We start from the raw sequence: 26,033 nt of genomic DNA, 5'->3' as shown, positions 1-26,033 counted from the left end.
CAAGTCGTTGTGTTGAAAGTAAAGCAGTGGGCGTTTGGAAAGGAGTGGGTGTGTCGAAAGCCCTCTGCTATAGGTTTCTTACCACGCAACTGCCATACATTGAGCTACCATACTGCAACTAACATACATTGAGCTAGTAATGGCTGGAATGGAGCGAATGGAATGGATTTGATACCATTCCATTTATTCTGCTCCAGCCATTACCAATTAAGGTACCACAACCCCATGTGGCCCAAACGTAGATGTTCAGATGAGCATGATGCCTCTGCAAAAAAACACTCACTGGGACTGACAAGTAGTCTAACAAATGCATGCACATAGCTCTTAAATGGTGTATTGGACTTGGGTTCAAGGACAGAGCATGAAAACAGCCAGAACAGGTATAAGCGGCTTTAAGCACCTGGATTTGGAATGACGGACTTGATAAGCCTCATCAGTTTAACTGAAAATAACTAGGCTGCGGAGAGACACAGCAGAGTGCATAGCCTTTCGATGGTGCGGTGTCAAAAGTGACTCGATTTTAAATAATACACAACGGGATTAAATCTAACGCTTCTGCGTGGACTAGCAGTTTGATTCATTTCGGTGATATCTACCTGTTATTATCAACTGGAACCCCACATAAAGAGAGCGCGCGAAAGCTTCTTGTTGGAAAGCATAGGCTAATGCCGCTCTGTGGTTCTGTCCAGCGCGCACAGGACTGAAAAGACAGACGCGCATGATTCAGGACATCAAGGCGTCTCAACAGTTTTCGGGAATGAAAACTTCAACATGGCAAAATAAACCCATCCTGCATACCTGTTTGAAACGATGCCTACATGAAAATCCCTTTCACGACTGCCGCTTTCGCTCGGACCGGCCGTCACAGAGCGGCTTCTTCTTCTTTTTCTATTGGAAGAGAGGGAGAGAGGATCCTTTTCCGTGCGAGAGCGGCTGTCCGCAGAAATGCCAGGCAACCTCACTGTCTCAAACAACACCGTGCTAGTTCTGGGTGCTGAGATTAACACCGCAAAAACCCGGGACACTGACTATAACTTCCCTGCTCTGATACTCGGAATATTGCTAATTGTGGTCATCATTTGTGGAAATTTGCTTGTATGCCTTAGCGTGTACAGGGAAAAAGCTTTGAAAACTACAACCAACTACTTCATAGTCAGTCTGGCTGTGGCTGATTTGATGTTGGCAGTTTTGGTTTTGCCACTGTTTATATATGTGGAGGTGAGTAAAATATATTTAACTATATTTGACTATCTTTATGATACCCTGTTGATGATGATTATTATTAATAGTGATAGTATTAATCATTACAATAATTACACATGATAATATGATTTTTTTTTAAATATCTAAATATGATATTCATAAGGGTCAATTAATTATGCTTAGAAGCCATTTCAAATAAGAGCACATAATGTAACATTGTAATATTGTAATATGCCATTTGTCACTCCAACCCATAGACTATGACAGAACAAACCACATGTTTAATCAATAATATAAATTGTCATTTCAAATTGATATTATGCATAGTTAATAGTATTAAATATTTACACAATTGATTATTGTCTAACAACCTATTGTCTTGAGGGGAAAGGTTTATTACATGTGTTGTAGCTCCCAATTTGTAAGTCGCTCTGGATAAGAGCGTCTGCTAAATGACTTAAATGTAATGTAATGTAGCTGATGCAAGGATGCACACTGCACAGAATAGATGATGTGCATACTGTATTAACACAGTTAACTCATTAAGGCATGTGAATCTAGATTGCTGTTGTCCAACCTTCTCTATATGGTTCGTCGACTACATTAAGTATTTGAGCCAGCTAAATTATCATTACACAACATGGCTTCGCCAGATCTATTCCTGCTGCATGGTTTTTAATACTGAATGTTCAACTTTACCAATAATGATAAAAGAATACTGTAACTACACTGAAAAAATATATAAACGCAACATGTAAAGTGTTGGTTTCATGAACTGAAATATGTGAAATATACCAGAAATGTTCCGAATGCACACACAGTTTATTTCTCTGAAATGCTGTCACACATTTTTTTACATCACTGTTAGTGAGCATTTCTCTTTTGATGACAGGTGTGGCATAGCAAGAAGCTGATTAAACAGCATGATCGTTACACAGGTGCACTTTGTGTTGGGGACAATAAAAGGCCACTAAAATGTGAAGTTTGGTCAAAACAACACAATGCCACAGATGTCTCATGTTTTGAGTGTGCAACAGGAATGTCCACCAGAGCTTTTGCCAGAGAAGTCAATGATCATTTCTTTACCATAAACTGCCTCTACTTCAACCGGCCTCACAACCGCAGACTACGTGGAACCACGCCAGCCCAGGACCTCCACATCTGGCTTCTTCACCTGCGGGATCGCCTGAGACCAGCCACCCGGACAGCTGCTGAAAAAGTGGGTTTGCACAACCAAAGAATTTCTGGACAAACTGTCAGAAACCATCTCAGGGAAGTTCATCTGTGTGCTTGTCGTCCTCACCAGGGTCTTGACCTGACTGCAGTTCGGTGTCGTTACCAACTTCAGTGGGCAAGTGCTCACCTTCGATGGCCACTGGCACGCTGGAGAAGTGTGCTCTTCACAGATGAATCCCTGTTTCAACTGTACCGGGCAGATGGCAAACAGCATAACGTATATGGCTTTGTGTGGGCGAGCAGTTTACTGATGTCAACGTCGTAAACAGTGTGCCCCATGTTGGTGGTAGGGTCTACGGACAACGAACACACTTGCATTTTATCAATGGCAATTTGAGTGCACAGAGATACCGTGACGAGGTCCTGAGGCCCATTGTCTTGCCATTCATCCGCTACCATCATCTCATGTTTCAGCATGATAATGCACAGCCCCATGTCGCAAGGATCTGTACACAATTCCTGGCATGCATACTCACCAGACATGTCACCTATTGAGCATTTTTGGGATACTCTGAATCAACGTGCACGACAGCGTGTACCAGTTCCCGCCAATATCCTGCAACTTCGCACAGCCATTGAAGAGGAGTGGGACAACATTCCACAGGCCACAATTAACAGCCTGATCAACTCTATGCGAAGGAGATGTGTCGCGCTGCATGAGGCAAATGGTGGTCACACCAGATAGTGACTGGTTTTCTGATCCATGCCCCTACTTAAAAAAATATATATCTGTGACCAACCGATGCACATCTGTATTCCCAGTCATGTGAAATCCATAGATTAGGGCCTAATGAATTTATTTCAATTGACTGATTTCCTTATATGAACTGCAACTGTTACGTCTATATTTTTGTTCGGTGTAAGTATTTCAGAAATAATCAGATAACACTGACATCCACTGTCTCTAAAAAAAATCATACACTGTATGAGGATTGGAATCTAACTTCAACCATGTAGATATAGCTACGCTGTAGGCATAAACTATTTGACCCCTCGGGCAGACGCTTGGGTTGCCTCGCCACTAATAGTACCAGAACCCCCTGAAACGAGTCACTGCACAGATGCATCCCCATTCCTTTTGCCACAGCACATGCCTCACCCGCGGCATTACACACACATTTTCCCAGCGGTAGTCATCACTGGGCCGGGAAACTGAAGCTGACTAGCACCTCCCCTATGCCCCTCTCCTCCTCCCCTAAGCCAGACAGCCACTAGTAGCCCAGAGACCCAGCAGAGGAACAATGGTTTGTCACTGACAGAACATTCCATTCCCAGGGCCACTGTCCCAAGCGCCACACTGGACACCGTTATGGCGCCTTCAGAGGGGACAAGACAGCTTGAAATAGCATCCGACTGGCCAGTCTGATGAAATTATTTAGTGGCCCATCTCCCTCCCGTCCTTGGGGTGATCGCTGATCTGACATGACTCAGTGGAAGTGGTGGAATCCAGCCAAGTTGGAACAGTGATTAGGCTACTTCAAGGCTGAGGAGAAGGAAGGAATTAGGAAAGTGTTTAGCCTATAGTGTTGAAACCGAGGCTCATGTATCACATCAAATGGCAGACTGGCAGTGAACACATGCCGCCAACCTGGCAGCCATATATGGGTCATTTTGATCAGAGAGAGAGAAGACATTAAGAAAAAGCCAATTAAAAGGTTTGTCCATTTATTCCTCAGGTGATAAAAGGCCATTAAAATCCTTTCAATTTTGATGAGAACAAAACATGCCATAACCCGGCACTGCGCACCACACCTCCATTTCCCAATCAGCCAGAGGGGCCGGGCTGGAGAGTGGTGTGTTTTACTCTGCTCAGCTGTATGACAGAGCTGCAGCAATGCTAATGAGGAAATTAAGATGTCTCACACAGCCAATCTGGTGGGTGCAGAACACTAGCCTGGCGGAATACCTTGTGGAAGTGATTAGAGGCCAGGGAGGGGCAAGGAGTTGTCAGAAGACCTTGGCTCTCTAAATTAATTTAATTATCAACTGTATTGAAGGAGACGGTACAAGGTGCCTCCCCTCTGACCTTCTTCAATGCGTTTTGAGAAGGAGGCAAGGACAGAGGATGTGGGGAATCGGGGAAAGATGAATGGAGAAAGAGACTGATGTCTTTGATGCTGCTCTCTGACCATGTGGGTTTTGTTGCTCTGATCTGTTTCAGTTCCAGGATGGTCTATGGTCACTGAACATGCACATCTGCGATGGCCTGATGACCATGGACGTGATGTTGTGTACAGCCTCCATATTCAACCTCTGTGCCATCAGCATCGACAGGTGATCAGCCTTTAACTCTCTGTTAACATTCTGTCCGATTTCTCAGGTGGTGGTCGAAGCTCTGAGGTCAAGTATCACTTTATGACAGAAACAGCATTGCATTACAAGCATGAGTCAATTAATCTTATTAGGAAAAATGACCATGCCTCCAGCAATGACCTGTCATCTCTTGTCCCCCTTCTCCCTAAAAGCACTCACTCTTAACAGAAAGCACAAATTAGGCAGACAGAAAAAAAAGGGAAAAAAACAGAAACCTCAGGATAAAATATGTATCCATGTTGATCAACTGCCAGAATTAGCATGGAATCATTAGCTAGTTGACCTGATATGATTATCCTTATCTTTGCTCACTGTTGCAAAGTCTCTCACTGAAATGAAGATGTATAGGGCCTGTTGAAGTATTTGTTGCCTCCATGTTGCCTATAGACAAGCAAACATTTTTAGCTTTCCAACAAATGGAAATCTGAAATAAATGAGAATCCAACACGTACACCAACATACATTTCCTGCATTTCTGTCAAATGTGATGTACTAGAATGACAGATCTAAGTAAATAATTCATTTACTTCATTCGTAAATATTTCTCTTCTACACAGAGTTTAGATACAACTCCTCTCAATCTCTTCTCTGGTTGATGTGATTCATTCAGGTTCATCGCTGTCTCCATCCCACTTAACTACAACCGTAAGCACGTGGACCAGAGACAGATCTTCCTGCTCTCCGCCACGTGGATCCTGGCCTTGGCGGTGGCCTCGCCCGTCATGTTCGGCATCCAAAACGTCCCACAGCGGGACCCAACAGAGTGTAAGCTAGAAGATGACAACTACGTGGTGTATTCCTCTGTCTGCTCCTTCTTCATCCCTTGCCCCATCATGCTCCTCCTCTACTGCGGAATGTTCCGGGGCTTGAGGAGGTGGGAGGAGGCGCGCAAGGCCAAGCTGAGGAGCAGCATCCAGGCCTGTAGGAAGTTCCAGGAGGCCGCTGCCTCCTTGCCCCCGCTGGCCTCCCTGCCTCCTCCGCCCCCCGTTATCAAGCGGGATGAGCTGACAGACATGAAGCGGGAACTAAAGGATATTAACCTGGAGGAGCTGGACCCTTACCCCCTAGAGTCTCCAGACGGCCCCTATAACAACTCTTCACCAGACACTCCAGACTTCCCCTATAACTCCTCAACCACTCCAGAATACAAGGCCGGTCCTGTGCCCACTGTGGTGGCCTACTGTAACATTAAGCATAACCTCCACCCCACACCCGACTCTCACAAGAAGAAGAGGGCCAAGATTAATTGCCGAGAGAGGAAGGCCATGAAAGTGCTTCCTGTCGTTGTGGGTGAGTGGAATTCTTTTTGTTCTCTCATCTGTTTGGTTGCACTTTGCGGAGCCTCTATTGTGGTAACAGTATTGGCCAGGGCACTGATGCAACTGTTCATGTAACTGTGTAACTGTTGCAGTGTCAATGCTACAGAAAGAAGGTGCCTGTCTTTGTTAAAAAACCAGCCCTCACAGAAAACACTCCCTCGACCCAAACCAAAGTTTAGAGTCAGGCAGTTCTCTTGAATTTCCATTAACGCTGCATATTAAAAAAGCTAAATAGACATTTCTGATTTAAATGCAAAATGTAGGGCTCTATTTTAATAAACCTAATGGAATGTAAAATCTTGGCACTGACCGTAGCGTTATAGGTTCGGGCGTGTGTCAGAAATATTTTTGCTATTTTCACAACTGTAATTATTGTCTCAGTAGCTGGTGGTGGTGTGAAAGGGCTGGGTTTTGATGAATAAACAAGTGGATGTGTCGTGACTTGGCCCCTCACTGGCCAATCAGAATGTACTCCATGGCTAGATGTGGTTGCTTCAAGTTGTATATTTGAGGTCTTTTATGAATTGCATTGTCATCAACTCCAATTTGAATGTTAGTCCGTTATAGCCCAATTCGTTAAATACCCTGTCCCATATTTGCTAAATATGTTGAACATGTTTTCAGTCCACATTGTTCAAATTGCATTGCTTCAATATGGAACTACATAGTTAAACATAGGCTATAGCAGTCTGGACATGAAAATGCCAAACATAGTCAATAAGGAAGATTCAACTCACTAGGCTATTGATAAGGCCTTAAAAAAACTGTGTATAATTATAATCAAATTCTACTAAAAACGAAAAAACTACTTGTTTTAAATAGTCTGTCTAAATACAGTTCCAGCCACAATAATTGCTCATCATGGGTGTATAATACAGACAAGGCAATTTAAGACTATGGAGAGTTTTCCACACATATACTGTACACATTTTTCATAGGAGCTGGATAAAGATCCAATATAAAGAGAAAAGGAGAATTTCCACTCACCATTATACTCACAAATGTAATGTTTTATAAACATCATGGTACCATCTTACAAATCAAATATGCACTTCTCCAGAAATAGCGGACGGAATTCCATTGCATTTGAGAAAAGTATGTTCCCACCATAAACCCATAGCCGGGGAATCTTTCTACATAATAATTTTGGCTGTTAATCAACTTAAATGAAAAACAAATCGCTGTTTTACGGGATTCACCGGAGCAAAAGGCACATCTCTCCTTCCATAAGCACTGTGCATCATGGATGGATAGGCTGCGCTTCCACTCTCAAAATCCATGCCATCATCAACTGCGCTGCTCAAATGCAGGTAAAACCTGACAATATTCCAGAAATGCATGGCTATGACATCTAGTCTACAGGGTAGACAAAGTGGTTCCACATTCGGCTTATTAAATTACTCTTTATGTAGTGATCAATGGAGATATTTTTAGGGCCACCGAGCCAAAACATTGGCAGTTATATAATTATAAACTGGGTGGTTCGAGATGCAGAGTGCCTGGACACAGTTTTGAGGGAGTGTGCAATTGGCAAGCTGACTGCAGGAATGTCCACCAGAGCTGTTGGCAGAGAATTTAATGTTCATTTCTCTACCATAAGCCGCCTCCAACGTTGTTTTAGAGAATTTGGTAGTACGTCCAACCAGCCTTACAACCACGTGTTACCACGCCAGCCCAGGACCTCCACATCCGGGTTCTTCACCTGCGAGATCGTCTGAGACCAGCCACCTGGACAGCTGATGAAACTGAGGAAGATTTCTGTCTGTAATAAAGCCCTTTTGTGAGGAAAACTCATTCTGATTGGCTGGGCTTGGACCCCCAGTGGGTGCACCCATGGCTGCACTCCTTCCCAGTCATGGGAAATCCATAGATTAGGGCTTCATTTATTTATTTCAATTGACTTGATTTCCTTATATGAACTGTAACTCAGTTAAAAGCGTTGAAATTGTTGCATGTTGCGTTTACATTTTTGCTCAGTATAGTTAAATCAGCCATGACAGAGGGAATGGAAGCTTGTTGTGTGCAACAGGGAGGGCCAATTGAATGCAAGTTTCACAAAAATGGTTTACTGTTAAAACATTTGTAGCGTGTCTATCTATGGGTAACAGGGTTGACATGTTATGTTCCACCCACTCAGTTTTTCACCACAAAACACCAGAAAATGCCCAAAAAGAGTAGAACCAGCTCACCAGCTTTTACATTATGATTTGACTATTATATGTCCAATGTTTCTTTTGAAAGAAAAGGGTCTATTACCCCGAATATCACACATGGACAACTTCTATGGCCAGATATGGACTATATCCTGAGATATGAGACATCCTATTTTCTCTCTTCATGTTGACAAATACTGACTGTACACATCGCATATCTGTGTTTTCTCAGCACATTCAAGATATTAAGCTATATTGTTTCCAGATATGCTCCTCTTGGCTGAGGTCCATATCCTGATCTTGATATGCTTTTTTGATATGCTGAAAATAAAGACGATTTGATGCATTTCTGAATGTTGGATTTCCTCTGGATATTGAGTCATTAGATATCCTGAGATAGAAAATAAAATGTCCATATAGTCCTGATGACAAATACTGACAGTAGGCCTACATAGTGTATGTTCTCAGCACATACGGTACAAGCCACATGCTCTTGACTGAGGTCCATATCAGGATCTTGATATGGTAAATAAGGACCATTTCGGATGCTTATTTGAGTTGAGGACATGCTCAATAATTTGACAAATATTAAATCCATATCATTCTTTCAAGACACTATACTTTTTCTATTCCCTCTAGATAAAGGCACAAGCAAACCGCAAGCTAAAGCACTGTAACTGGTAGCCTAGCAACAAGAATCATGTATTTTCTGCTGTGCAGTTCCAAGTATCATTTTTTTTATTTGGGCGGCACAAATGAGTGTGTCAATGGTGTGTGGTCGAACTGACAACTGGAGAAACAAAGAAGTGAGAAGTTGTTCAGAAAATACCTCCAAGAAGTTAATGCTAAAGTGAGTATCTAATTTGAGATGTTTTATTTATCTTAGCAACTGTAGTTCTGTCCTTGAGCTGTTCTTGTCTATTAATGTTCTGTATTATGTCATGTTTCATGTTTTGTGTGGACCCCAGAAAGAGTAGTTGCTGCTTTTGCAACAGCTAATTAGGATCCTAATAAAAATAGATTGAGGCTTCATGTGGGGGTACAAGCTACCTGGTAGACTAGTTAGCTCACAAATAACGAAAACCTTTTCACCCCCTATCAAGCCTCGAGGTGATAGCTAATGTTTTAAAACATTTAGGCATATTTTGCATTACTGATTAATATAAGATAGCTAGATTGTTCCAGTTAGTTTTGTCATCATGAATGAAGGAGGTAGAGTACCTACCTTGTGGTATGGTTATGTGAAAAAAAATGTTTTTGCAATATTGACTCAATTTTGATTCATGATTTATGCATTTACAGTTTGGAGTGGATCATAGACCAGCACTACCACCATGTTGGGTCTGGACTGCAAGGGACTGCCACTGATGACCCAATTTGCACCCATCACATCCATTGTCCATAAGAAACAGGGCAAGCAGGAGTATTGAGGGTGTGCAACTTTTATTTTCTATTAAATTAAATAAATGTTTAGCAAAGATTGGCTTACGTTTGCATTTTCACAGAAAACCTGTTGTGATTGCTGTTGTGATTGGAGCTCTATATTTGCTATGCTGCATAAAAATAAAGAAATAGCAGAGATATTCTTTGGAAATAGCAACTTAAATATGATAATGTTTCCTTTCCGTGCCTTGTATAGCTTACTACTGAATATGGTGCAAATATATGCTCAGATATGTCACCTTCAAGTGAAGATGCATGATGATTTTCAGTGCCTGAACAGGTCAAATCATTTGGCCACTGGACCTTTCATGAGTCGGATTTAGCCCATTTTCGATCAGTCATAAGAGGATGAATATTACATATCATGTAACGATATCTACTGAAATGGTTTTTTCTTTTTTAAATACGGATACATTAATTATCAGGTAATGACAACGGATATGATTTTTTTTTTTTAAATATGTGGATTCATTCATGCCTAACTATAAAGGCTTAGATGCAGTGCATTCGATACAGTGCATTTGGAAACTATTCAGACTCCTTGACTTTTTCCACATTGTTACGTTACAGCCTTATTAAATTGTTTTTTTCCTCATCAATCTAAACACATTACCCCATTATAACAAAACAAAAACTGTTTTTTTGAATTTTTTCCAAATGTATAAAAAAAAAACTGAAATATCACATTTACATAAGTATTCAGACCCTTTACTCAGTACTTAGTTGAAGCAACTTTGTAAGCGATTACAGCCTCAAGTCTTCTTTTGTATGATGCTACAAGCTTGGCACACCTGTATTTGGGGAGTTTCTCCCATTCTTCTCTGAAGATCCTTCTCTGTCAGGTTTTCAGGTCTCTCCAGTGATGATCGGGTTCAAGTCCGGCCTCTGGCTGGGTCACTCAAGGACATTCAGAGACTTGTCTCGAAGCCACTCCTGCATTGTCTTGGCTGTGTGCTTAGTGTTGTTGTTGTGTCTGGAGCAGGTTTTTTGTCAAGGATCTCACTGTACTTTGCTCCGTTCATCATTCCCTCGATCCTGACTAGTTTCCCAGACCCTGCCGCTGAAAAACCTCCCCACAGCATGATGCTGCCACCACCATGCTTCACCGCAGGGATGGCCTCAGGTTTCTTCCAGACGTGACACTTGGCATTCAGGCCAAAGAGTTCAATCTTGTTTTCATCAGACTACAGAATCTTGTTTCTAATGGTCTGAAAGTCCTTTAGGTGCCTTTTGGCAAACTCCAAGTGGGCGGTCTTGAGCCTTTTACTGACGAGTGGCTTCCATCTGGCAACTTTACTATAAAATCCTGATTGGTGGAGTTCATGTTTAAGTTGTTATTCAGCACTGTCAAAACTTTGTTCAACACTCACACTACAACCAGCACTGCAGCTGTAATGAATGAGTATAGCAAAGTTGTCTGACAAGCTTGCGTTATTGAATATTTCACTTTCTTTGGTCATAGGGGAGTAACAACATGAATTGGTGCTTGAGGCATACATAATGCAGTGCGTCTTGAGTTTCTGGCCCCTTTTCTCAGTGGAGGTAGAGCGGAGGGATGGTGAGTCAGGTGAGAGGCAGCTGCTGCCTCCCCTCAGATTGATGCAGGCCATCAGTCCAATAAAAAAAACATTATGCTCACTTAGCTGTCCCTCACAAGTAATAACAAATTATATATTACCAGTGTGATAATATACCCACATTCTTTAAATATCATTCCAAAATGATTTCAGAAGAACAACATTGGCAGAGCAATTCAAGCATAGCCAATATGCATGCTAATAACATGGCATTGTTGAATACTATTTTGTGATTGGCTTAAACAGCATTCTAGAGTGTGGATTATTTAAATGTAATGCATGGTATATTTTCACAGTATAATTCAATGGTTAATTATTACATGTTTTATGTTTGAGCTGCTTTTGAAAGCAAAAGTAAAATTGAAAACATTTTTGGCATGGTTGAATTCGATATTCATAATAGCAAGCTAGGTTTGGTTTGCTAAACTAGCAAATCAGTTTGTATGGTTACCAAGGCAACTTCTGTCGCAATCTAGTAAATTTGCTAGCAGCTTCAGTGGATGTTGAACACATTTCTAGCGGCAAATGTGTTAAATTATAGCCATGGTATAAAAGAGATAATCAATTTGTGGCTCTATGCGTTCTCTGGAAAATAATGCAACTCCGTGGAAGGTTAATTCACTATACATCACGTGTCAAGGCATATTAACTAATTATAGAGCAAACGGAATTATCACAACACATAGGTTGTAATATGGCTTTTTGTTTCCTGTATTGGCTTCCCCGGTGATTTTATCCACGCACCGCTACTGATCTTGACTCAGAAAAGGTTTGTGGCCACTGTTCTACAAATATGTAAACGGGGGCACGCTCACACCCCAGAACTCTCCCTGGACTCATACGACAGCAGGGAGAGTTCTGAGGTCCGGATTGGATGCATGTAGAAACTGTCCATTTATGGAGAATATCCTAGTTCCGTATATGAAATTCATGACATGCATTTCTGGAAAATGTCTACTACTTATATCTAATCAAATGTCAGATATCCAGAAATATATACAGTAGATAAAGATATCCCTTGATATTGACCCTTTTCGCCTAGTATTCACCATATTAAAACGAGAGTTCAGTTCACGTAACAGTTGACTTTAATAACTAGGGCTTTACAATGACTATGGTTCTGCACAGTCAGATTGGATAGTTGATTAATATAATAATTTGATTAAAACGTTTACATGCTTTGCAATAAGAACGAATCCCATAATAATCCTGTTTACTTGGACACATCTGAAATCAGGCTGCCTGATGACACTCTGATAAATGCAAAAAATCGCCAATGAAAATAAAAGTTCTACCACAGTGAACATGTTATTTTTGGGAAGCATATTTGATTCTGAGTTTGGACATATAAAGTTGTATGTGAAAACTACTTTTACGATGCAGACATTGTTGTTCCGGACTCACTTTACTCGCGCTAAAGCAGGAGGCTCGCTCGGCTGGTGCTAGCACATGCAGATCAAATACACTGCTGGAACGCCGATTAAGGTGTTTACATATCGTAATAATTTGAAAGATTGCTCAGAAAAATCAAGTGTTTTAATCGGTGTATGCTTACTTCGATTTTGACTAGAGTAAAGTGTTAACATGACTTTTGCATAATCTGCCCACTGCCATAATCCGTTTAATGTCGAATTATTAGTGTGCATGTAAATGTACTGAATGAGGGGGTTAGTAGGTTAAAACCTTCCAAGAAGTCACAGACTGCACGGAGGGACATGTCAAAATGCAGAATTTAGGCACTTTAGCAAGTCTTTATTCATATAGAAAATTCATATTTATTGAATTCTCAATGTGGTCACTACAATTGTTTTAGTAATTTAGATGCATTTAAATGCATGTTAGTGTTTTTGGTATCCTCTGGTATGTGTCAAGTACAATAAAAATGCATCTTGACAAAATATATTGTAGCGCTGGCAGCCTTTTAAGAAGACTTGGAGGCGTTGCTTGTTAGGGGTGTGGCTTTCTTGTAGAGCTTTTTGGCCTCCCATGAACCGGATTGTCATGCCAGTTAATGTGTTATGTTGTGCTCTGTGCTTTAAGGTTAAGCTTCTACATGTAAAAATCTATTTTAAAATACATTCCCAATGCATTCAACATACATTGAGTCTACAACACATTAAGAGCATATGCCCTTTCTTTTCTGATCCATTATTCATTTCACGTGTAAAGAATGGTTTTTAAAGCTTGAGACAAGGACTGTGTGTATGTGTGCCAATCAGAGGGTGAATAGGCAAGGAAAAGTATTTAAGTGCCATTGAACAGGGTATTGGTAGTATGTGCCAGGTTTGTTTCAAGAACTGTAGCACTGCTGGGGTTTTCATGCTCAACAGTGTATCAACAATGGTCCACCACCAAAAGGTCATCCAGCCAACTTGAAAAACTATTGGAAGCATTGGAGTCAACATGGGCCAGCAACTCTGGGGAACGCTTCCGACACAGTGTAGAATCCATGCCCCGATGAATTGAGGCTCAATATTAGGAAGGTGTTCCTAATGTTTGGTAAACTCAATGCATATACATTTACATTATACATTCCGTAATATGTTTGAATGTATGTAAAAAAAAAAAAAATTTAAATACATTATTTTGCCAATTTTAAATATTTCACATTCATCCTAAAATATGTATCAAAATATATATTTTAAATGTAATTATTTTCGTATAGGAAACGATGTGTCATACAAAGAATACAAGCACAAGTTGAACGCTGGCTTCAAGCATGAAATAGCCAAACAGGTTTCATCAACAACATAGTGACAGATCTTACAGCATTGAACTGGAGTTCCACATGGTATTTCTCTCAACCACCCAGCCACACAACAACCGCAAGAGATTCCTCGTAACTATTTTGGAGGGTCCATCTTCTGTGCACTGAGTGGTCTGAGTCATCAACACGAGAACTAACATACCACTCTAGCTATACAAAGCTTTCTAAAACCTCACCTCTGGCCTAAAGTCTTGTGTGGTCCTTTCGATGTTTTTACTCTCTAAACAGTTATGTCTTTCTTAAAGACCTTGTTAAGGAAAAAGGATAAACAGGGTCATTATTGGGCCTAATGAGTCATTATGATACCCTAGCCAACATTGGCGAATTACCTTAACTCTCAATCCAATCATTATGTAAGGTTTGCCTGAGGTCTTAAGACCTAGAGAGGGAGTTATCCCTACAGCGTCAGCATATTGTTGTGTAGAGGGCTCAGCCTTCTGACTGGCTGCATGGACCTGGAAACACAGCTGAGTAAACACAGATGAATGATCATCGACAGTGATCATGGAGTATGGAGTCTTGGAAGATTTGCCCCATTGTGGACTACTGTGGACAACTCTGATTTTTTTCTCCACTAATTGGTCTTTTGTCCCAATCACCTTAGATCTTTTCACATCAGATCTTTTTTAGAGCTGATCTAATTGGTCAAAATACCAATTAGTGGTGAAAAAATATCAGAATTGGGCTTCCTGTGTAAAAGCTGTCAACGAGAATCCAAGCTGACTGTAGGCCATGTGTTGGAATGTTCATGTATTCTACAACTATCAGTGGATGCTGCGGAGGGGAGGATGGCTCATAATAATGCCTGAAACAGAGCGAATGGATTTTTTAAAACCTTTATTTAACTAGGCAAGTGAGTTATTTTACCAAAAGGCCTCCTGCGGGGACGGGGATGGGGATTAAAAATAAAAAATGTATTAAATAAAAATATAGGACAACACACACATCACGACAAGAGAGAAAACACTACATAAGAGACCTAAGACAACAACATTACATGGCAGTAACACATGACAACACAGCATGGTAGCAACAACATGACAACAACGTGGTAGCAACACAACATGGTAGCAGCACAAAACAGGGTACAAACATTATTAGACACAGACAACAGCACAAAGGGCAATACAAAACATCACGCAAAGCAGCCACAACTGTCAGTAAGAGTGTCCATGATTGAGGGTTTGAATGAAGAGATTGAGATAAAACTGTCCAGTTTAAGTGTTTGTTGCAGCTTGTTCCAGTCGCTGCAGTGAACTGAAAAGAGGAGCGACCAAGGGATGTGTGTGCCTTTGGGACCTTTAACAGAATGTGACTGGCAGAACAGGTGTTGTATGTGGAGGATGAGGGCTGCAGTATATACAGTGGGGCAAAAAAGTATTTAGTCAGCCACCAATTGTGCAAGTTCTCCCACTTAAAAAAGATGAGAGGCCTGTAATTGTCATCATAGGTACACTTCAACTATGACAGACAAAATGAGAAAGAATATCCAGAAACACACATTGTAGATTTTTTTATGAATTTATTTGCAAATTATGGTGGAAAACAAGTATTTGGTCATCTACAAACAAGCAAAATTTCTGGCTCTCACAGACCTGTAACTTCTTCTTTAAGAGGCTCCTCAGTCCTCCACTCGTTACCTGTATTAATGGCACCTGTTTGAACTTGTTATCTGTATAAAAGACATCTGTCCACAACCTCAAACAGTCACACTCCAAACTCCACTATGGCCAAGACCAAAGAGCTGTCAAAGGACACCAGAAACAAAATTGTAGACCTGCACCAGGCTGGGAAGACTGAATCTGCAATAGGTAAGCAGCTTGGTTTGAAGAAATCAAATGTGGGAGCAATTATTAGGAAATGGAAGACATACAAGATCACTAATAATCTCCCTCGATCTGGGGCTCCACGCAAGATCTCACCCCGTGGGGTCAAAATGATCACAATAACGTTGAGCAAAAATCCCAGAACCACACGGGGGGACCTAGTGAATGACCTGCAGAGAGCTGGGACCAAAGTAACAAAGCCTACCATCAGTAACACACTACGCCGCCAGGGACTCAAATCCTGCAGTGCCAGACGTGTCCCCCTGCTTAAGCCAGTACATGTCCAGGCCCGTCTGAAGTTTGCTAGAGAGCATTTGGATGATCCAGAAATCCCAGAACCACACGGGGGGGCCTAGTGAATGACCTGCAGAGAGCTGGGACCAAAGTAACAAAGCCTACCATCAGTAACACACTACGCCGCCAGGGACTCAAATCCTGCAGTGCCAGACGTGTCCCCCTGCTTAAGCCAGTACATGTCCAGGCCCGTCTGAAGTTTGCTAGAGAGCATTTGGATGATCCAGAAGAAGATTGGGAGAATGTCATATGGTCAGATGAAACCAAAATATAACTTCTTGGTAAAAACTCAACTCGTTGTGTATGGAGGACAAAGAATGCTGAGTTGCATCCAAAGAACACCATACCTACTGTGAAGCATGGGGGTGGAAACATCATGTTTGGGGCTGTTTTTCTGCAAAGGGACCAGGACGACTGATCCGTGTAAAGGAAAGAATGAATGGGTCCATGTATCATGAGATTTTGAGTGAAAACCTCCTTCCATCAGCAAGGGCATTGAAGATGAAACATGGCTGGGTCTTTCAGCATGACAATGATCCCAAACACACCACCCGGGCAACGAAGGAGTGGCTTCGTAAGAAGCATTTCAAGGTCCTGGAGTGGCCTAGCCAGTCTCCAGATCTCAACTCCATAGAAAATCTTTGGAGGGAGTTGAAAGTATTGAGATAAACTTTTGTTATTGACCAAATATTTATTTTCCACCATAATTTGCAAATAAATTCATTAAAAATCCTACAATGTGATTTTCTGGATTTTTTTCCCTCATGTCTGTCATAGTTGAAGTGTACCTATGATGAAAATTACAGGCCTCTCATCTTTTTAAGTGGGAGAACTTGCACAATTGGTGGCTGACTAAGTACTTTTTTGCCCCACTGTATCTCAGATAGGGGGAGTGAGGCCTAAGAGGGTTTTTATAAATAAGCATCAACCAGTGGGTCTTGCGACAGGTATACAGAGTTTACCCGTTTACAGAAGAATATAGAGTGCCGTAATGTGTCCTATAAGGAGCATTGGTGGCAAATCTGATGGCTGAATGGTAAAGAACATCTAGCCGCTCGAGAACCCATACCTGCCGATCTATAAATTACGTCTCCTTAATCTAGCATGGGTAGGATGGTCATCTGGATCAGGGTTAGTTTGGCAGCTGAGGTGAAAGAGGAGCGATTACGATAGAGGACACAAAGTCTAGATTTAACTTTAGCCTGCAGTTTTGATATCTTCTGAGAGAAGGACAGTGTACCGTCTACCCATACTCCCAAGTACTTGTATGAGGTGACTACCTCAAGCTCTAAACCCTCAGCGGTAGTAATTAGGGATGCACAATCTATCGGTGAAGATAACGCCGATGTGCAAAGCTGAAACTTCACTGCTTGACATGTATGATGAAATCCTGGTTGAGAAGGAAACTACTGAACAAATGAACAACAAAACAGCACAGCAAGTAAGTGAAAGAAATAGGTTTTGATTATGTTTTACTGATAATGGGGACATACGTAAATGGCAACAAAATGACTTTTTGGTCAGTGTGGTGTGTGTATATGTGTGTAACCTTTACTTAACTAGGCAAGTCAGTAAAGGGCAGAGAAAGCTTGATGGACACTAAGAACGCTTTGTAGTAGAGCGTTTAACACAAAATCCGGGAAGGGGCCTACAAGAATGAAATGGTCTACCGTATCAAAACTTTAAAATAGCAGTGCAAGATTGCTTAGAATCAAGGGCAATGGTGACATTTCCCTTGAGAGGAACCCAGATTACTTACCAAAGAATACTATAGACATCAATAACGTTTTTCCAACACTTTTGATAAATAGGGCAAAATAGAAATAGGCCTATTAGCAGTTAGGATCAGATTGATCTCCCCGTTTAAATAAAGGATTAACCGTGGCTGCCTTCAAAGCAATGGGAACCTCCCCAGAGAGGAGAGACAGGTTCAAAAGGTCACAGATAGGCTTGCCGATTATAGGGGCCACAACCTTAAAGACGAAAGGATCTAAACCATCTGTTTAAGGTGCTCCTTTAGCACCTCAGACTCAGTGACCGCCAGCAGGGAGAAACTTTGTAGCAGGGCAGGGTAAAAAGAGGGAGTTTAATGCTTAAAACCAGCAAATCAAATTGTTTGGGGACAGACTTGGTGGAGACAACCGCGCTCTGAAGGTGATCCTTGGTAAAGATTGTCACTCCCCCACCTTTAGAAGATATGTCTTGCCAAAAAAGGTTAGAACCAGAAAGGTTAACAGCAGTGTTCAAAACACTCTTTCATAACCACGTCTCAGTAATGACCAAAACATCTGGATTGGAGCTGTGAACCCACACTTTCAATTGATCCATTTTAGGTAATACGTTTCTAGTCTTAACGTGGAGAAAACGCAGGCTTTTACGAGAGCAGAAATCAGTGAAACAGATATCAGAGCCGTCAGAATTGGGGATAGCAACAGTAGATGGGCCAGAGTGTACATGCACATTTCTAGATATCATCAACAGTAATACAATCAAGACACGGCAGAGGACAGGGAGCTCTGCAGTGTTGATTTAGGACATTTGAATGTGCATTAAATGGCAACAAGATCATATTATACAGCAATTTCATCAGTTAACATGAATACAAAGCCGGCAAGAGGTGGTTAGAAAAGTCTGTGTAACCAATAGAGTCAGAGTCCCGAGTGTGGGAACAAACATGGTCTGTCCCACGGTTGGGTAAACAAGAAGGTTCATAGTCAACAAAGCATGCAGGAGTCATGAGGCACATAGCAAAATGCACAAGAAAAAATATATAACTAGCCATTTGTAAGTTCAGAGTCACTCGCCCCAACAGTGTCTGTGTGCTGAAGGAGAGCGAAAGCTCGGGAGAGAGGGGGGAGTGTGGTGGGGGTACCTATACCAGACAGGGGGAGACAGGCCACAGCAGACGGTGAACAGATCGCCAGGTGGAATCCAAGCAGCAGTGCAGCAGACAACGGGAGTAGGTGCCACACCCACTTGGGAGAAGCTTTTATTTCTGGAGGCAGATTTCTTGTAGAAAATGTCAGTGGATGGTCTGTGAACAGCGGGAGGGGGCTTCAAGGCCTCTGGATTTGGGTGGTGTAGCCTACCAAGGCTTTGACACCTCTCACTTCACACCTCAGTACTAATTAAAGTTGTATCTGGTCTGACTGGTCTGTCTCAGTTCCAGGAGTTTTGATCTGGAGTGAAGGTTATGCTGTGGAATTGCCACAAACATATAGAAACCATGTGTTTGATACTTATCCACTTATTCCTCTCTAGCTATTACCACAAGCCAGTCCCCCCCAATTAAGATGCCACCAACCTCCTGTGAGACCTAGAACAATCATTCACGCTGTAGGGGTTAAAACTGCTAAATATGCTCACTAAAATACACAGTGCCTTCAGAAAGTATTCACGCCCATAGTGGTGGCTGCATCATGTAATAGGTATGCTTGTAATCGTTAAGGACTGGGGAGTTTTTCAGGATAAAAAATAAACAGAATGGAGTTAAGCACAGGCAAAATCCTATAGGAAAACCTGGTTCAATATGTTTTCCACCAGACGGAGATTAATTCACCTTTCAGCAGGACAATAACCTAAAACACAAGGCCAAATCTACACTGGAGTTGCTGACCAAGAAGACAGTGAATGTTCCTGAGTGGCCGAGTTACCGTTTTGACTTAAATCTACTTGAAAATCTATGGCACGACCTGAAAATGGTTGTCTAGCAATGAACAACAACCAATTTCACAGTTCTTGAAGAATTTAGAAAACAATAAATGGGTAAATGTTGCACCATCCAGATGAGGAAAGTTCTTAGAGACTGACTCAGAAAGAGTTAGATGTAATCGCTGCCGTAGGTGCTTCTACAAAGTATTTACTCAGGGGTGTGAATATTTATGATATTTCTGTATTTCCTTTTCAATAAATTTCAGTTAATGGATGTGTCAACATTTAATGCTAAAGCTCAGAAAACAAATAAGATTCTACGCTAAAAAAAGACAGGGTAATGTATTACCAAATGTAAAGGACAATTATCCGGAGCAAGGGCACTTCTAGCATTGCACACATTCTTTAATGCAGTTTTCCCCCTTGAGAAGTTTTGTGCCTGCTTTAAGCCAGAGAGACAATCCTGTATTCTTTCGCAGTAGATGCACACACACATATTCTGGTTGTCTGCCAATTGGAGGGTACGGGCAGAGGGCATGGCAGGAAATTGTTCTGGATGATCCTTTCGATACCCAGGCCACAATCATCCACACTGGAAAGTCACACACTAAAGGAGCATCACACGCACGCACGCACACACACACACACCTAAATGAGTCTACTAGGACAGAGAGAGAAAAAGGGGGAGAAAGATAAGGGGAGAGGGGAAGGAGCGGGGAGAAAGAGAGAAACTCCGTCACCGTCAATTAGCCTTGTGTCCTTGTGCTATCTGTGAGTCTATCTATTCAGGGATGATGTAGATTAATGGAGTTGGTGAATTCATTGAAAAGGCATGTCAGAACTGAAGCGTGGCCTATAGTATGGAATTTGGGGGAGCTTTCAGGGAGTATTTCAAACCCTGTGTTCAAGAGTCAATGTGAAGAGGGAACAACAAAATATATTCCCCCTCAGGAGACTGAAAAGATTTGGCATGGGTCCTCAGATCCTCAAAAGGTTCTACAGCTGCACCATCGAGAGCATCCTGACTGGTCGCATCACTGCCTGGTATGGCAACTGCTCGGTCTCCGACCGCAAGGCACTATAGATGGTAGTGAGAACGGCCCAGTAGATCACTGGGGTCAAGATTCCTGCCATCCAGGACCTCTATACCTGGCAGTGTCAGAGTAAGGCCTTAAAAATTGTCAAAGACTCCAGCCACCCTAGTCATAGACTGTTCTCTCTGCTACCACACGGCAAGCCGTACCGGAGCACCAAGTCTAGGTCCAAGAGGCTTCTAAACAGCTTCTACCCCCAAGACATAAGACTCCTGAACATCTAGTCAAATGGCTACCCAGACTATTTGCAGTGCCCCCCCACCCCCCTCTTTTATACCGCTGCTATTCTCTGTTGTTATCTATGCATAGTCCCTTTAATAACTCTACCTACATGTACATACTACCTCGACTAACCGGTGCCCCCACACATTGACAAGTCAATGAAATAGATTTGAAATAACGGTTGATCTTATCTGAATCAGGATACTAACAGAAATAGTAACTTACACTGCAGTAGTAGCCTACATTGTAAATAAATAGTTATGTGGGGAAAAGACTAATAGATGCCTCAAAGTCAGTTGGTGTCTGAAAATAGGGGACTCTTGGAGAGAAGACACCATTCCAACCAGCCTCACTCAAGCCTTCCATCCTTTTCTTTATTTAATAGTAGGAGGTGAGAATGGATCTACAACAACTCCAAATAGCAGGAGTGTTGGAGCTGTCTGGTCAGAACTGACTCAGAAACCCAGAAACACATTATTCCATTAGATAACGCTTTCCTAATCCTGGCCCTGGGGGTTTATAATAAGACGCCCTATGACAGGTTTCCCAACTGGTAGCCTACGGGACGGATTTCACAGGTGGTTTTATTTAGTCCCCCAAGTTATCTGAGCAAAAAAAAATAATGAATTACAATATATATATACACACACACACACAGTACCAGTCAAAAGTTTGGATACACCTACTCATTCAAAAGGTTACTCTTGATTTGCTCTATTTTCTACATTGTAGAATAATAGTGAAGACATCAACATAACACATATGGAATCATGTAGTAACCCAAAAAGTGTTAAACAAATAAAAAAATATTTTATATTTGAGATTCTTCAAAGTAGTCACCCTTTGCAGAGATGACAGCTTTACCTAGTAAAAATAAAGAAAAATCCTTGAATGAGTAGGTGTGTCCAAACTTTTAACTGGTACTGTATATACAGTTGAAGTCGGAAGTATACATACACCTTAGCCAACTACATTTAAACTGAGTTTTTCACAATTCCTGACATTTAATCTTCGTAAAAATTCCCTGTCCGAGGTCAATTAGGATCACCACCTTATTTTAAGAATGTGAAATGTCAGAATAATAGTTGAGAGAATTATTTATTTTAGCTTTTATTTCTTTCATCGCGTTCCAGGTGGGTCAGAAGTTTACATACAATCAATTAGTATTTAGTAGCATTGCCTTTAGAATGTTTAACTTCGGTAGAACATTTCGAATAGCCTTCCACAAGCTTCCCACAATAAGTTGGATCAATTTTGACCCATTCCTCCTGACAGAGCTGGTGTAACTGAGTCAGGTTTGTAGGCCTCCTTGCCCGCACATGCTTTTTCAGTTCTGCCCACACATTTTCTATAGGATTGAGGTCAGGGCTTTGTTATGGCCACTCCAATACCTTGACTTTGTTGTACTTAAGCAATTTTGCCACAACTTTGGAAGTATGCTTGGGGTTATTGACCATTTGGAAGACACATTTGCGACCAAGCTTTAACTTCCTGACTGATGTCTTGAGATGTTGCTTCAATATATCCACATCATTTTCCTACCTCATGATGCCATCTGTTTTGTGAAGCACACCAGTCCCTCCTGCAGCAAAGCACCCCCACAACATGATGGTACCACTCCCGTGCTTCACAGTTGGGATGGTGTTCTTCGGCTTGCCTCCCCATTTTTCCTCCAAACATAACGATGGTCATTATGGCCAAAAACAGTTCTATTTTTGTTTCATCAGACCAGAGGACATTTCTCCAAAAAGTATGATCTTTGTCCCCATGTGCAAACTGTAGCTTTTTTTATGGCAGTTTTGGAGCAGTGGCTTTTTCCTTGCTGAGCAGCCTTTCAGCTTATGTCAATATAGGACTTGTTTTACTGTTGATATAGATACTTTTGTACCCGTTTCCTCCAGCATCTTCACAAGGTCCTTTGTTGTTGTTCTGGGATTGATTTTCACTTTTCGCACCAAAGTACATTAATCTCTAGGAGACAGAACGCGTCTCCTTCCTGAGCGGTATGACGGCTGCGTGGTCCCATGGTGTTCATGCTTGCGTACTATTGTTTGTACAGATGAACGTGGTACCTTCAGGCGTTTGGAAATTGCTCCCAAGGATGAACCAGATTCGTGGAGGTCTACAATTTTTTTTCGGAGGTCTTGATTTCTTTAGATTTCCCATGATGTCAAGCAAAGAGGCGCTGAGTTTGAAGGTAGGCCTTGAAATACATCCACAGTTACGCCTCCAATTGACTCAAATTATGTCAATTAGCCTATCAGAAGCTTCTAAAGCCATGACATAATTTTCTGGAATTTTCCAAGCTGTTTAAAGTCACAGTCAACTTATTGTATGTAAACTTCTGACCCACTGGAATTGTGATACAGTGGAATAATCTGTCTCTAAACAATTGTTGGAAAAATTACTTGTGTCATGCACAAAGTAGATGTCCTCAACAATTTGCCAAAACTATAGTTTGTTAACAAGAAATTTGTGGAGTAGTTTAAAAATTAGTTTTAATGACTCCAACTTAAGTGTATGTAAACTTTTGCATGTTCATTACATTTGCAAAAATGTCTAAAAACATGTTTTCACTTTGTCATTATGGGGTATTGTGTCTGAGAAAAAAAACATGGGTCTCTCCTTGGCCCAGCCAGAGGGGAATGGCAGGAGTGATGGATATCTCTAATATAATTCAATGGTTCAAACACAAACCAAGGTAGATTTCTGGTGGGAAGGAACTCTACATTACATTGGATAAGACTATCTTATTCGTGCTCCTGAGGGACCTACATTAGATGACTAGGAGACTTTATTCACAGTTCAGAGCTTCTCTGAGGAATGCTGAACCGATGGAAAAAAATCAAATGCTATTTCTGCCTCACATTCAGTTGTTCAACCAAAGCCCTCCCTCCACAGTAAGTGAATGAGTCGGAGAAAGGAAAGCCCAGCTTCCAGAGAGAGTTGGTGCTCAGAGCAGGGATATGTCCCAAATGACACCCTATTCCCTATAAAGTGCACTACATTTAAACAGGGCCCATATGGCTATGATCAGTAGTGCACTATATAGGGAATAGGGTGCCATTTGGGATGGAACCCAGACCTCCCCATGCAGGATGGAACAGTTTGTTTCTGATCCATCACTCATCCTAACCCCCATTCTAGATTATTAATAGAAATCTCATCAGCATTTCTGAATTATTCAGCCGAGCGGGGGCTAGGCAGGGAAGCTGGCTGACTGGTGTAGTTCGAACGGTGGTGGAGGAGCATTTGTAGCACAGTTTATCTTATATATATACCCTACACCTGTATACACCCTTCTCATTTTTCTGCAGGCATACTTCTTTACGTACAAACATCATTTGATCTGGCAAGGTTCTGCTTATATCTGAAGTATTCACCCAATATACTTTGCTCCTGTATGAGCAATTGGTTTATGTATGGGCCAGTGTTTGATTGAAAATGTAATTTTCCTATTTACAATCCAGATCGGTTCCGTTTTATTACCATAGTCGCGTCGCGCTGATAGGAAATGACACTTTAACATTTTTTAAAATCTATATCACACCATGGGGATATGATCACACTTCATGATGTATATGTAATTGAGCTCTCAGTGATGTGTAGAATCTATTCAGCAGTGCCTCTTCAGGCTACTTCAATCTGAAATACATTCATCTGGATGGGGCTTTAAGAGGGGGGCGGCTTACAGTAGTTCTGGGCTCAGTCTTTGATTTTGATTGTGTTTGACTTGATCATTATTGCTAGCTATATCTTTTCCAATTGGCCGCTCATTCATGTCCTCAAAGTAAGACTCATCATATATTGAGCAATTCCAGTTTTATTAAATGTGGGATGCGTTCCAAATGGCACCCTGTTCCCTATAAAGTGCACTACATTTGACCAAAGCTCTTTGGGCTCTGATCAAAAAGTAGAGCACTATAAAAGGGGAAAGGGTGCCATTGGGAACACAAGCGTAGCAATACAGTTTCAAGCCTGTGTTAGCCTGACATACAATCCTTTCATAAATGAGAGAAGTCTTAGAGGTGTAATTTTACTGCGATCCCTGTGGTTTACGAAATCTAAACCTCCCTCTTTGTGTGTGTGTCTGTGCCCATTCGTGCCGTTCTGCCTGTGCGTACCTGTGTGCATGTTTTCCTATGCTTGTTGCCATGTACCTTCCTGTGTTTGTGCACTTGTGTATGTGCCTGACTACCTCTGTGTATGTGTGTGTCTATTCCATCCCAGGTGTCTTCCTGTTCTGCTGGACCCCGTTCTTCGTGGTCCACACCATGCGGGCCCTGTGTGCCACCTGTTACATCCCCCCCGCCCTGATGAGTATTGTCACCTGGCTAGGCTACGTCAACAGCGCCGTCAACCCCATCATCTACACGGTCTTCAACACAGAGTTCAGGAACTACTTCAAGAAATTCATCCACAGCTGCTGTACATACCGGTAGACAAGACGGCACAGCTAGCCTGGTTCCAGATCTGTTTGTGCCGTCTCGCAAACTCTTATGGTCAACTCCTATGGCAATGTGAGTTGGCAACACAGCACAAACATATCTGGGGCCAGGGTAAGCCACCACCGCCAATAAATGGACAAGAAAGCACAAACGATACCATTGTATAGATGTGACAATATCAAATCTGAGCTTTGTTGTACAGTATATCTTGCCATTACATAGTTTTCTCCCAATTGGGATTTTATTTTTGTACATAATGTTGTTTTCTGTTGATTTAAGCTTGTGATTTATCTTACTGTGACAGAAATGTTTGTTTGTCAGCTGGCCATATGCCGTTTCAATGTTTATTGTGGAAATCTTTGTGATGAGGAATAGCATTGAATCCCTTCAACTAAAAAAGATATTCAGAAATAGAAGCCATTTCTGAGGTTATTAGAGGTAACTGAATGTGTACAAAATGAATCTTTAAGATTAAATGTTTTTTCAC

General features: G+C 41.6%; 1 protein-coding gene across 1 annotated transcript; it reads left to right on the top strand.

The window, feature by feature from the left end:
* The first annotated feature begins 298 nt into the window (after window positions 1-298).
* On the top strand, window positions 299-26,033 carry LOC115144801 (D(4) dopamine receptor). The gene is made up of 4 exons (XM_029685872.2): window positions 299-1,218; window positions 4,601-4,713; window positions 5,363-6,042; window positions 25,329-26,033. Exons 1-4 carry the CDS (start codon window positions 946-948, stop codon window positions 25,538-25,540), a joined length of 1,278 nt encoding a protein of 425 aa, XP_029541732.1. The 5' UTR covers window positions 299-945; the 3' UTR covers window positions 25,541-26,033.

The sequence above is a fragment of the Oncorhynchus nerka genome, linkage group LG17 (genome assembly GCF_034236695.1).
Source record: "Oncorhynchus nerka isolate Pitt River linkage group LG17, Oner_Uvic_2.0, whole genome shotgun sequence".
Classification (NCBI taxonomy): Eukaryota; Metazoa; Chordata; class Actinopteri; order Salmoniformes; family Salmonidae; genus Oncorhynchus; species Oncorhynchus nerka.
This window is presented reverse-complemented; position numbering and strand designations above follow the sequence as displayed.

Coding starts and splice junctions, on each gene's coding strand:
- LOC115144801 (XM_029685872.2), top strand. CDS start 946: ATGCCAGGCAACCTCACTGTCTCAAACAACACCGTGCTAGTTCTGGGT. Junction 1,219..4,600: donor CACTGTTTATATATGTGGAG/GTGAGTAAAATA, acceptor GATCTGTTTCAG/TTCCAGGATGGTCTATGGTC. Junction 4,714..5,362: donor TGTGCCATCAGCATCGACAG/GTGATCAGCCTT, acceptor TGATTCATTCAG/GTTCATCGCTGTCTCCATCC.